Source organism: Lonchura striata, chromosome 25 (assembly GCF_050655825.1).
Source record: "Lonchura striata isolate lonStrDom1 chromosome 25, ASM5065582v1, whole genome shotgun sequence".
Taxonomy (NCBI): domain Eukaryota; kingdom Metazoa; phylum Chordata; class Aves; order Passeriformes; family Estrildidae; genus Lonchura; species Lonchura striata.
In genome coordinates this window covers 4,412,408-4,422,967 of record NC_140727.1, presented here as the reverse complement: position 1 = coordinate 4,422,967, position 10,560 = coordinate 4,412,408, and the positions used below count along the sequence as shown (strand labels likewise).

At 68.6% G+C, this 10,560-nt stretch overlaps 1 protein-coding gene across 2 annotated transcripts; it reads right to left on the bottom strand.

The window, feature by feature from the left end:
* Positions 1 to 867: 867 nt before the first annotated feature.
* On the bottom strand, positions 868 to 10,175 carry CRTC2 (CREB regulated transcription coactivator 2). Of its 2 annotated transcripts, XM_085560786.1 has the most exons (14): positions 9,980 to 10,172; positions 7,267 to 7,368; positions 7,045 to 7,155; positions 6,888 to 6,949; positions 6,006 to 6,074; positions 5,424 to 5,527; positions 5,302 to 5,331; positions 5,118 to 5,197; positions 4,777 to 4,826; positions 4,359 to 4,603; positions 3,367 to 3,791; positions 2,643 to 2,846; positions 2,290 to 2,464; positions 868 to 2,105 (listed from the first exon to the last, which is right to left on the bottom strand). In XM_085560786.1, the coding sequence occupies exons 1-14, from the start codon at positions 10,148 to 10,150 to the stop codon at positions 1,894 to 1,896; spliced, it is 2,040 nt and encodes a 679-aa protein (XP_085416912.1). In that variant the 5' UTR covers positions 10,151 to 10,172; the 3' UTR covers positions 868 to 1,893. The 2 variants fall into 2 exon arrangements, with proteins under 2 accessions (XP_085416912.1, XP_085416913.1); XM_085560787.1 differs by lacking the exon at positions 3,367 to 3,791 and having other exon boundaries at positions 9,980 to 10,175.
* Positions 10,176 to 10,560: the final 385 nt, after the last annotated feature.

The following is a 10,560-nucleotide window of genomic DNA, read 5'->3' as shown; positions in this document are numbered from 1 at the left end:
GAACCCCGGGACACCCCCAGACCATCCCAAAGGAACCCCCGGACCCGCAGGAGACCCCTCAGAACCCCCCACACCATCCCAAAGGAACCCCAGGACCCGCAGGAGACCCCTCAGAACCCCCCAGATCACCCCAAAGGAACCCCAGGAGACCCCTCAGAACCCCCCAGATCACCCCAAAGGAACCCCCAGACCCACAGGAGACCCCTAAGAACCCCCCAGATCACCCCAAAGGAACCCCAGGACCCGCAGGAGACCCGCCAGAACCCCCCAGATCACCCCAAAGGAACCCCAGGAGACCCCTCAGAACCCCCCAGATCACCCCAAAGGAACCCCCAGACCCACAGGAGACCCCCCCGAACCCCCCAGATCACCCCAAAGGAACCCCCAGACCCACAGGAAACCCCTCAGAACCCCCCAGATCACCCCAAAGGAACCCCCGGACCCGCAGGACACCCCTCTGACCCCCCCAGATCACCCCAAAGGAACCCCCAGACCCGCAGGAGACCCGCCAGAACCCCCCAGACCATCCCAAAGGAACCCCCAGACCCGCAGGAGACCTGCCAGAACCCCCCAGATCACCCCAAAGGAACCCCCGGACCTGCAGGACACCCCTCCGACCCCCCCGGGAAACTCAAGGAGCCCCCAAGGAACGTGGGGGACCCCATTTTTCACCCCCCCCGCCCCATGTAAGGGATCCTAAATGCCCCCCCAAACGAGACCCCTTTGCCCCCCTCCCCATTAAGGGACCCCCGTGTTCCCTCCCCACTCCGACCCCAGCCCCAAAGGCCTGGCAGGGCCGGGGGGGAGGATTGGAGCAGCTGACCCCCACCTTTAAGCCCCCCAAAATCAACCACATGCCAGCGGGGGGGGGGATTTAATTAACATAGAATATATTTTAAAAAATAATAATAATAATAAATCACTCTGGCTCCCTCCGGGGGGGGCCCAGGGTCCCCCACCCGCGGACGGGCCCCCCCGTGCTCCCCCGGGGGGGCAATTTTGGGGGGGGGGGCAAAGTTACAAGTGCTTTCTACACGTCCCCGGCAGCTGGGTAATTTGGGGAGGGGGCTGGGGGTACATATTGGTGGGGGGGAGCGGGATTTCTCCTTAAACATGATGATTAGCCGGGAAAATGATAAAGTAAAGGCAGAAGCGGCCCCCCCCCAGCCCCCCCCGGGGGTCTCTACCTACGGGGTTATGTACAGCCACCCCGGGGGGACCGGGACCCCTCCTCCGGGGTCTGGGGGGGACCTGGGTTGCCACCCCCTCCCCGATTTTCCCAGGGTATTCCCAGGAGAACGGTGCCTGCTCGGGTCTGGGGGTGGGAATTAGGGGAGGAACCCCCCTGGCTTGTTCTGGGGGTGCCTGGATTGTCTCTCCCTCCCCAGTTTTCCCCACTCCGAGGTGGTCCCGGGGTTTTCCTGGAGAACAGGACCTGGTGGGAGCTGGGGGGGGGAACTGGGGGGTGCTGGGGACCCCCCCCCAGCCTCGCTGGAGTCGGATGGAGCAGAAGGAGCCCTTGACTGGAGCCCCCTCCCCACTCTCCCCAGGATTTTCCTGCTGCGGCCGTGGGGCAGTCCCAGAGTGGGAATTTTGGGGGGCTCGGAGCCCTCGACAGCGACAGTCCGGAGGGTCCGTGGGGGCGGGCAGCGCCCGGACGGAGCCCCCCGCCCGCTTTTCCCGGGGTTTTCCGGGAGAACAGCGGCGCCGGCGTCTGCAGGCAGGGGCTGGGGGGGTCACGGCGCCGGCCCCCCGCCCCGGGGCGCCGCAGCTCCCTCCAGCCGGGTCCGGGCGCCGGTGCCCGCCGGCCCCGGGGCTCTGCCGGGGTTCAGCGGGAGCGCAGCGGGCGGCGGGGCCCGGGGGCGGCGGGGGCGGCGCGGGGCTCCCCCGGGCTCACTGGAGGCGGTCGGAGCGGAAGGAGTCCTCGACGGCGGGGTCGGTGAGCAGCGCGCAGGGGTCGCTCAGCATGCTCAGCCCGTCCAGCGTCAGGGGCTCGATGCGCAGCTCCTCCTCCAGCCCCCCCAGCGACCCCCCCTCCACCTCGAAGCCCGGGACCCCCGCCAGCGCCGTCGTGATCTCCTTGGACAGCCCCGGGGGGGAGTCGCCTGCGGGGAAGGCCGGGGGGACACACGGGGGTCGGCCTCGGGGCCACACACCCCGAGCCCTCACCCACCTCCCGTGACACCCCCGAGCCCCCAGCCCGCCCCTTGTGCCCCCTCCCGAGCCCCCGGCGCACCCACCCAGCTGTGACACCCCAGAGACCCCCCGAGCACCCCACGGAGCCCCCACCTGTGAAGATGATGTTGGGGATGGGGCCGTGGCGGCTGCAGTTGCTCAGGTTTGGGCGGTTCAGGCCTGGGGGGTCGTAGCCCCCCTCGCTCGGGGGGTAACTCAGGGCCCCCAGCTCCTCGGGGAACCCTCCGCTGTTGCCGGGGGGGCTCTCCCCGATCCCGAACTGCTCCAGCTGTGGGGAGTGACACGTCAGCAGAGACCCCCGCGGAGCCTCCCCTGCCCCCTTCCCCACCCTGGTGACCCCCCCAGAGGGTCTGCACCCCACGCCCCCCACGCAGGGTCCCCTGCCCCATTTTCCCCCCCAGCAGGGACCGTCCCCCCGTGCCCCCCACGCCCCGTGCCCCACTCACGCTGCCCAGGCCGAAGTCGCTGGGGGGCTGCGCCAGGGGCTGCCCCAGGGCGGCGCCGGGGGCGTAGGGGGGGTTGTAGGGGCGCGGGGGCGGCGCGGGCGCCCGCGGCGCGGGCTGGGAGCCCAGCAGCATCCCCGGCTGGCCGTAGGGGTAGGGCGGCAGCCGCTGCTCCGCCGGCAGCTTGCTGGTGTCCAGGGGGACGCCCTGCAGAGACAGCGGGGAGGGGAGCGGGGTCAGCGCGGCCCCCCGAGCGTGGGGGGCTCCCCCAGCCCCCCCGGCGCAGGCGGCGGGAGCCGGCCCCGAGACCCCCAAACTCAGCCACGGCTGCACCCGGACCCGGCGCGGGCCGGGACCCCTCTGAGGGGAGGGGGCCTGGAAGGGACACGGGGGTCCCCCCCATGGGGGAGTGGGGGTGAGGGGGGCCCTGGGGTGTGGGTGAGATGAGGATGGAAACGAGACGAGAAGTGAAGGGCAGGAGGAGGGGAAAGGGGAGGAGGGCGAGGAAGAGGAGGATGAAGACAGAGGACAAAGATGAGGTCCAAGACGAGGACGAGGATGGGGAAGAGGAGGAAGAGAAGGTAGAAAAAGACAAAGAGGAGGAGCACGAGAAGGATGAGAAGGAGGACGGGGCAGAGGCCGAGGAGGGAGGGGAAAGGAGGAAAAGGAGGAGGAGGAGGCCGAGGAAGAGGAGGCGGCGGCGCTGGAGCGTGGGGACGATGCGTACCTGGGTGATGGAGGACAATGTGGGTGACATTGTTGGTGAGAACTGTTTGGGGTGCTGCCGTCTGCAGTCGCCGGCCACGGGCAGGGACAGGGGGCTGAGCGGGACCCGCCGGCGCGGCGAGGTGGCCGCGAAGGAGCCCCCCAGCCCCGAGGGCAGGCTGGGGTTGCTGGGCGAGGACTGGAGGGGCTGGCTGCGGGGGGACGTGGGCAGCGAGGGGTTGGAGAGCGAGGAGGACAGGGAGGAAGGCAGGGACTGGTTGGAGAGAGAGGAGGGGATGGAGGAGCTGCTGTGGGAGGACTGGAGCGAGGGGTTGCTGAGGGAGGCCTGGAGCGAGGGGCTGCGCAGGGAGGCCTGGAGGTTGGGATTGCTCAGGGAGGACTGCAGGGACGGGTTACTCAGGGAGCTCTGCAGAGGTGAGGGGAGTCCTGTGGGGACAAAAACAGAGAGCACCGTTACCCCGGCACGGCCCCAGCCCCGGGACGGCCCGGGCGGGGCTCCCGGGGCACGGAGGGGGACGGAGGGGCACGGAGCGACCAAAACGATGGAGACGGACACATGGACGGACACACACCCCGGGCGGGGGGACAGCGGCGTGAGGGGGCACCGGGGTGGGAGATGGGCTCCTCCCAGACCCCTGACACCGTCAGACCCCCGGGAATGAGAGCCGGGCTCCCCCCAGGCCCCCACAACTGCACTGAACCCTGCAGGGCAACAGGGTGGGAGCTGGGCTCCCCCCACACGCCCACAGGAGCCCCAGATCCATCGGAGCCCACCCCCACCCCACTCCGGAGTGCCGAGGCTCCATCCCAGAGCGGGATTCCTGGAGCTGCCGGCTGCTGCCACAGCCACCCCAGGACACCTCCTGCCGGGGTCGGGTCCTTGTGTCCCCCTCTCTGCCGGCCGAGGCTCCGTGTCCCCCACACCAGCTCCCAGCGCTGGGACCCTCTCAGGCCCCCCGTGTGCCCCCACTGCAGGGGGGGCTCCTGGCTCACCTGGGGGGTCGTAGCCCAGCCCGACGCCGCCGGTGCCGCTGATGCCCAGGTGGGTCATGGTGGTGGCCAAGTTGGAGGTGCTGCTGCCCCCGCTCAGGGGCGGGTACGGGGCCTCCTCAGGGTCCAGGGGCGTGGGCAGGGGGGACGGGAAGTGCAGCGTGGTCAGGTCGGGCAGGGACCCCCCCGTGTTGAGGGCCGAGGGCATGAGGGGCACGTTGGCAGGTTGATCCGGGGATGGGAATATGCTGGGGGAGTGGGGAGAGACAGGATCAGGGCAGGAGCGGGGCTGCTCCCCCAGCAGCCCGTGCCCAGTGCCCCCCAGTGCCCCCCACCCTGCTCCAGCCCCTCCCAGCACCCCCCTGCCTCTGAACACCCCCTCCCCAGCACCCCTTCCCTACCAGCCCCTCCCAGCACTCACTGGATTCCCGGGACCTCGCAGGAGCGCGGCCGGGCCGAGGAGGATGAGAGCTGTGGGACCAAAGAACGAGTGAGGCCAGGCCAGGCCCAGGGCTGGGGGACACAGGGAGGACACGGGGGACACGGGGGGACACAGGGAGGACACAGGGGGGACACAGGGGGGACACGGAGGACACAGGGAGGACACGGGGGGACACAGGGGGACACAGAGGACACGGGGGGACACGGGGGGGACACAGGGAGGACACAGGGGGGACACAGGGGGGACACGGGGGGACACGGGGGGGACACGGGGGGGACACAGGGGGACACAGGGGGACACAGGGGGACACAGCCACCCACCTTCTTGGTGTCCCAGGGCTTCAGCGAGTGCTTGTTGTCGTCGAAGTTCTCTTCGATGGGAGGCACTTGGAAAAGAAACACTGGGGAGGGGACGGGGGGTCAGTGGGAGCAGGGGACGCAGGGGGGCGGCCATCACAGCCCCCCCGGCACGGAGAGGGCACGGCCGGGTGGGTGCCAGGCTCACCTTTGCTATCCGAGTCCCCGTCCAGGAAACCTGTGGGGGAGCAGGAGGGTCAGGGCAGCACAGAGGGCAGGGGGCTGCCCTGGGACCCCCCCAGAAGGTTTGGGGGCGCGGGGGGAGCTCACCGGCGCGGCGGCCGGGGGGCGGCCCGGCCTGCGAGGGGCCCAGGTAGGCGTCCTGGGGCGCGGGGTTCATCACGCTCGTGTGCAGCGCCGAGTCGGAATTCGTCCTGGCAACGGGGAGAGCCGCCTGCAGCCGGGCTGGGCCCCGGCCCCCACCCCACTGACAGCCCCCAGCCCCACCCCAGCCATTCCTGTGCCCCCTCCCCACGGGGGTCCCTCTCCCTGTGCGCCCAGAGCGGCTCTGCTCCCACTCCTGCGGCGTGGGGGGACAAGGGGACCGCCCTGGGGACCCTTTAGGGGCTGGGGGCACCCGGGCTGCTCCCAATGAGCTGTTCCAAGGCTGAGGATGGCAGGGAAGGGTTGGGAAAAGGCCGCTGGGACGAATGACAAAGGGACATTGTTCAGCTGTGGCACAGGGGACCCCTCCAGCGCGGGGCCCCGAGGGGAGTCGGGGCCACCTTGTCCCCAGGGGGGTCCTGGGGCCTCCCCAGGGGTCCCCAGGGCCACCTCCTCAGCAGGGGTCCCTAGGAAGGGCTGGACCCTGGCAGGGGAACAGGGAGAAAACGGAATAAATCCACCCATTACCTGTTGAGAGCTGAGGGAAGCCGGAATAAATGTCCTTTTTCCATGGGGAAATTGTTCCAGGGCATGGTCCTGAGGAGGGAGAAAGTGGGATCAGGGGAGGCAGGGAGCCCCGCAGTGATCCACGGGCCCGTTACCCCGTTCCCTGACACGGGAGGGCTGGGAACGGCAGGGGGATGGGATGGGGACAGGGACACGGCTGTCCCAGTCCCTACTGGGACAGCCAGTCAGGCTGTCCCAGCCCATACTGGGACAGAGACACTCCAGGGATGGAGCTGCAGCTCGGACCTGTCACCTGTCCCTGGGGATTGCCCTCAGCCAGACCCCTCTTCTAAATGAAATTCCTGGATGAAATTCCTGGATGAAATTCCTCCTCAACCCTCGACTTTGTGGGACAATCCCAGCACTTTGAGAGGCAGAAGCTTCTCCCACCCCTCTCCCAGCGCTCCCCTCTGCCTCCATCCCAGTTCCCAGGATGGCATGGATGAAATTCTTCCTGGATGAAATTCCTGGATGAAATTCCTCCTGAAACCCCCACTTTGTGGGACAATCTCAAAATCTGAGAGGCAGAAGCTTCTCCCACCCCTCTCCCAGTGTTCCCCTCTGCCTCCATCCCAGTTCCCAGGATGGCATGGATGAAATTCTTCCTGGATGAAATTCCTGGATGAAATTCCTCCTGAAACCCCCGCTTTGTGGGACAATCTCAAAATCTGAGAGGCAGGAGCTTCCCCCCACCCCTCTCCCTGCGCTCCCCTCTGCCTCCATCCCAGTTCCCAAGAACGGTGCCTGTGCTGGAGCCTCTCCCACTCCCGACCCTCCGGGATGGGAACAGCATGGGAACAGGATGGGAACGGGCTCCCAGGCTGCAGGGACAGCAGGAATTACCTCCTCCAGCTGGGCTCGGGCGGAGGCGACAGGTAGGTGGGTCCGTAGGGAGAGCTGTCGATGTGGGGGCGCGTTAAGGACCACACGGGCAGCTCCCGAATCCCGCGGGAAGGGCGGGAGCAGCGGGGCAGCGCGGGGCCCACGGGACAAAGGATATCTGCCGGACGTAGCGGCGCAGCGGGGACATCATCCGGCGCGGGTCCCGCTGCACGCGCTCCACCAGCCCGTGGTGCCGCGTGCTCCGCGTGGAATCCAGCGGCGACGGGCCCTGCGGGGAGGGGGACGGCAGAGGGGCTCGGCACCGGCTCCCGAGCGCGGGAGGGGGTGAAGGGATGGGGGAACGTCCGTCCCCAGGCCCCCGGCCCCGCCGTGGAGTCACCTGGAAGTCGGGAACGCCGGTGCCGATCTGGTTGACGTTGGGCAGGGAGCCGCTGTAGAAGGGCCCCCGGCTGTGGGCCAGACGCAGCTTCTGCGCCTGCAGCTGTGGGGACACGGGGGGACACGGGGGGACGTGTCAGGGGGTGTCACAACCCGCCCCTCACGGCGCCCCGGGATGCGCAGGCTCCCCCTTCCCGCACAGCGGGGACGATCCAGGTCCGGCCTCTTCCCGCAGGCAGAGCGGGACGGATGAGGGTCAGGATCCCGAGCGGGGAGCCCTGCTCCACGCTCCCGGAGGAGAGGCTGGGCCCGGCAGCCCCTGCGTCCCCCCTGTCCCGGCCTGGCTCCGGGCTCAGCCCATCCCCACGCATCCAGAGGGATTTCCACGCTCCCGGAGGAGAGGCTGGGCCCGGCAGCCCCTGCGTCCCCCCTGTCCCCACCAGGCTCCAGGCTCAGCCCAACCCCACAGATCCAGAGGGATTTCCACGCTCCTGGAGCAGAGGCTGGGCCTGGCAGCCCCTGCGTCCCCCCTGTCCCCGGGCTCAGCCCATCCCCACGCATCCAGAGGGATTTCCACGCTCCCGGAGGAGAGGCTGGGCCTGGCAGCCCCTGCGTCCCCCCTGTCCCCACCAGGCTCCGGGCTCAGCCCATCCCCACGGATCCAGAGGGATTTCCACGCTCCTGGAGCAGAGGCTGGGCCCGGCAGCCCCTGCATTCCCCCTGTCCCGGCCTGGCTCCGGGCTCAGCCCATCCCCACGGATCCAGAGGGATTTTCCACCTCATCCACACCAAGGCCATCCCGGAGATTCCAGCGCGGAGCGGGACTCAAGGCCGGGGACGGAGCCACAGCAGAGCACGGCGGGAGATAACGGGATCCCAAAAACACCCGGGATTCCCGGGACAGGGAACAGCCCCCACCACCCCTCCAGCACCGGGGGATGGCCCAATCCCCCCATCCTGATGGAGCAGAGCTCTCCTGATCAAACCAACCCACAGGGAGGAAGCATTTTCCTGGGCTAAACCCACACAAATCCCCTCTCCCTCTGGAGCTGGGGGTCCCTGGGGTCCCAAGAGCTGCTGCTCCTCAGCGCCTGGAGAAGCCCCAGGGAAAGAGAAGCTGAAGCCCAAAAAACAGCTGAGAAACGGGAAAGACCAAATTCCTGAGCGTAAAACCACGGAAATCCAGATCCAGAGGGAAAAACAAGGGAAACAACCCAAAAACCCAGGAGATTTAGGCAGCAGCTGGCGGGATTAGCGCCCGGAGCTGCGCTGGGGCTTAAGGTCTTGGGATGGAGCACTGAGCTCCGAGCCAGGATCCCTGCGGGAGCCTGGAACCCGGGAGCAGCTCCCAAAGAGCCGGGAAAAGCTCCAGGAACCACGGAGCAAAGCTCGGGGGGCTGCGGATCCCACACGTGGGGAACGGAGCCGCAGGAACCGGGGATGAGGGAAGGAATTCCCAGAGAAGCCATCCCAGAGAGGGATCAGGGGGTGAATTCCCGGAGGAGAGATTCCAGGCAGGGATCAGGACAGCCCCGCTGCACATTAACCAGCTGTTTGCTCTGCAAACACGGTGGAGGCTTCCCAAAATCCCTGGGGATGGAAGCAGGCAGAGGATCCGGCCCGTTCCCAAACTCTCCAGGGATGCTCCACCCCATTCCTAAACTCTCCAGGAAGGGACAGAAAGGTCCGGCCCATCCCCGAACTCTCCAAGGATGTCACTGTCACTGTGACATCCCAAATCCCAGGTCCCCGCAGAGCCGGGAGCCACGGGGCTCTCCTAGTGGAAAATTCCTGGTTTTTAAAGCTCTGCTGGGTATTCCCTGGATCGTCCCAGGCCCGGAGCGGGCCCCATCCCCTGGAGGGGCCTCTCCGTGTGTCCCCGGATTCCACACTCCACATCCTCGCTCCTCCATCCTGCAGCTTTGCTGGGAAGGACCGAATTCCACCAAACCCCGGGGTGGCGGACACGAAATTCCCCCAGGTTCCGGGAGGCAATTCCTGACCGTGCTTTTAGGAAAGCACATCTGGAGCACTCCCGGCCTTCCCGATTCCCCGAGATCCCTCGAGGGAGGCCAGCATTCGCTCTTCCCGGAGCTGCCGAGCGGGATTTATCCCAGATCCCATCCCGGGAGCGGCTCCCTGCCTTGGCCGGGTCCAAACGAGCCCAGCCTGAGCATCTCCGAGGGTCCCGGGCACAGGGACAGAGCCGCAGCTTTGCGGAGGGGACAGGGGTGGGATCCCAGCGATCAGGGATCCTCTTCCCAGCCCGATCCCGGGGGCGGCACGCGGGACACGCCGGGATCCACCGGAACCCCCTCCTCAAAATCCTCACAGCCCCCTCCGACACCCCCAAACCCTTCAGAGCCCTCCCGGACCCTGCTACCCCCAACCCAAATTCTTCAGAGCACCCCTCGACGCCCCAAACTCCGCCCCAACACCTTCGCAGCCTCCCCGGTGCGCCCTAACCCCCTCCCCAAATCCATCACCGCCCCCATCCCCTCACGGCCCCCCCAGCCCCCCACACCCTCGGCCCCGCGTCCCCTCACGACCCCCCCCAAATCACGGCCCCCGCCAGCTCCTCAAGACCCCCCTGAGCCCCTCACGACTCCCCCCGGCCCGCAGCGCCTCCGCCCCGGTGCCCCCAGCCCCTCACGGCCCCTCCGCCCCGGCCCCCCCCGCCCCGCGGCGCATCCGGCGCGGCGGCCCGTCCTCACCCGTGTGGAGCAGATCTCCATCATGACCTCCTCGAAGGCCGCGGTCTCCTCCGCCTGCCGCTGCTTCTGCAGCGCGATCTTCTCGCTGAACTTGCGCGGGTTGGACGCACCGGCGCCGGCCGAGGGTCCCGCGCCGGGCCCGGGCCCGGCCCCCGCGCCCGCCGCCGCCATCTTCCCCGCTCCGCCGCTCCGCCGCCGCCGCCGCGCGCGGCACGCCGGGACCTGTAGTTCCGCTGGTAGCGCCAACTGCAGGCTGTGCTGGGTGTCTGCACTACAACTCCCAGCGGCGCGTGCGGGCGCTACGCAGGGAGCGCTGGGAAACGGAGGCACCGGGTTAAGAGGAACGCAGCGGTGAGGGAGGGAGGGACTACAAATCCCGGAGGGCAGCGCGCGGAGAGAGCGCGGGGCGGGGCGGGGCCGCCGGAGGGGGCGTGGCCTGCGGCCGCGAGGAGAATGGGGCGAAGGACGGAGGGGCTCTGAAATGGGGGGGGGGGGCTCTGGGGTACGGCGGGACCACCCCCGCCCCGAGCCCGGGAACAGAGCAGACACCCCCACACCCGAAATTAGGGGGAACCAGACTC

Excerpts from the sequence above, each read along its gene's own strand:
- CRTC2 (XM_085560786.1), bottom strand. The coding sequence starts at position 10,150 with ATGGCGGCGGCGGGCGCGGGGGCCGGGCCCGGGCCCGGCGCGGGACCC. Across the intron at positions 4,604-4,776 it reads TGCGAGGTCCCGGGAATCCA|CATATTCCCATCCCCGGATC; the intron begins GTGAGTGCTGGG and ends CCACTCCCCCAG. Across the intron at positions 3,792-4,358 it reads GCTGGGCTACGACCCCCCAG|GACTCCCCTCACCTCTGCAG; the intron begins GTGAGCCAGGAG and ends TTGTCCCCACAG.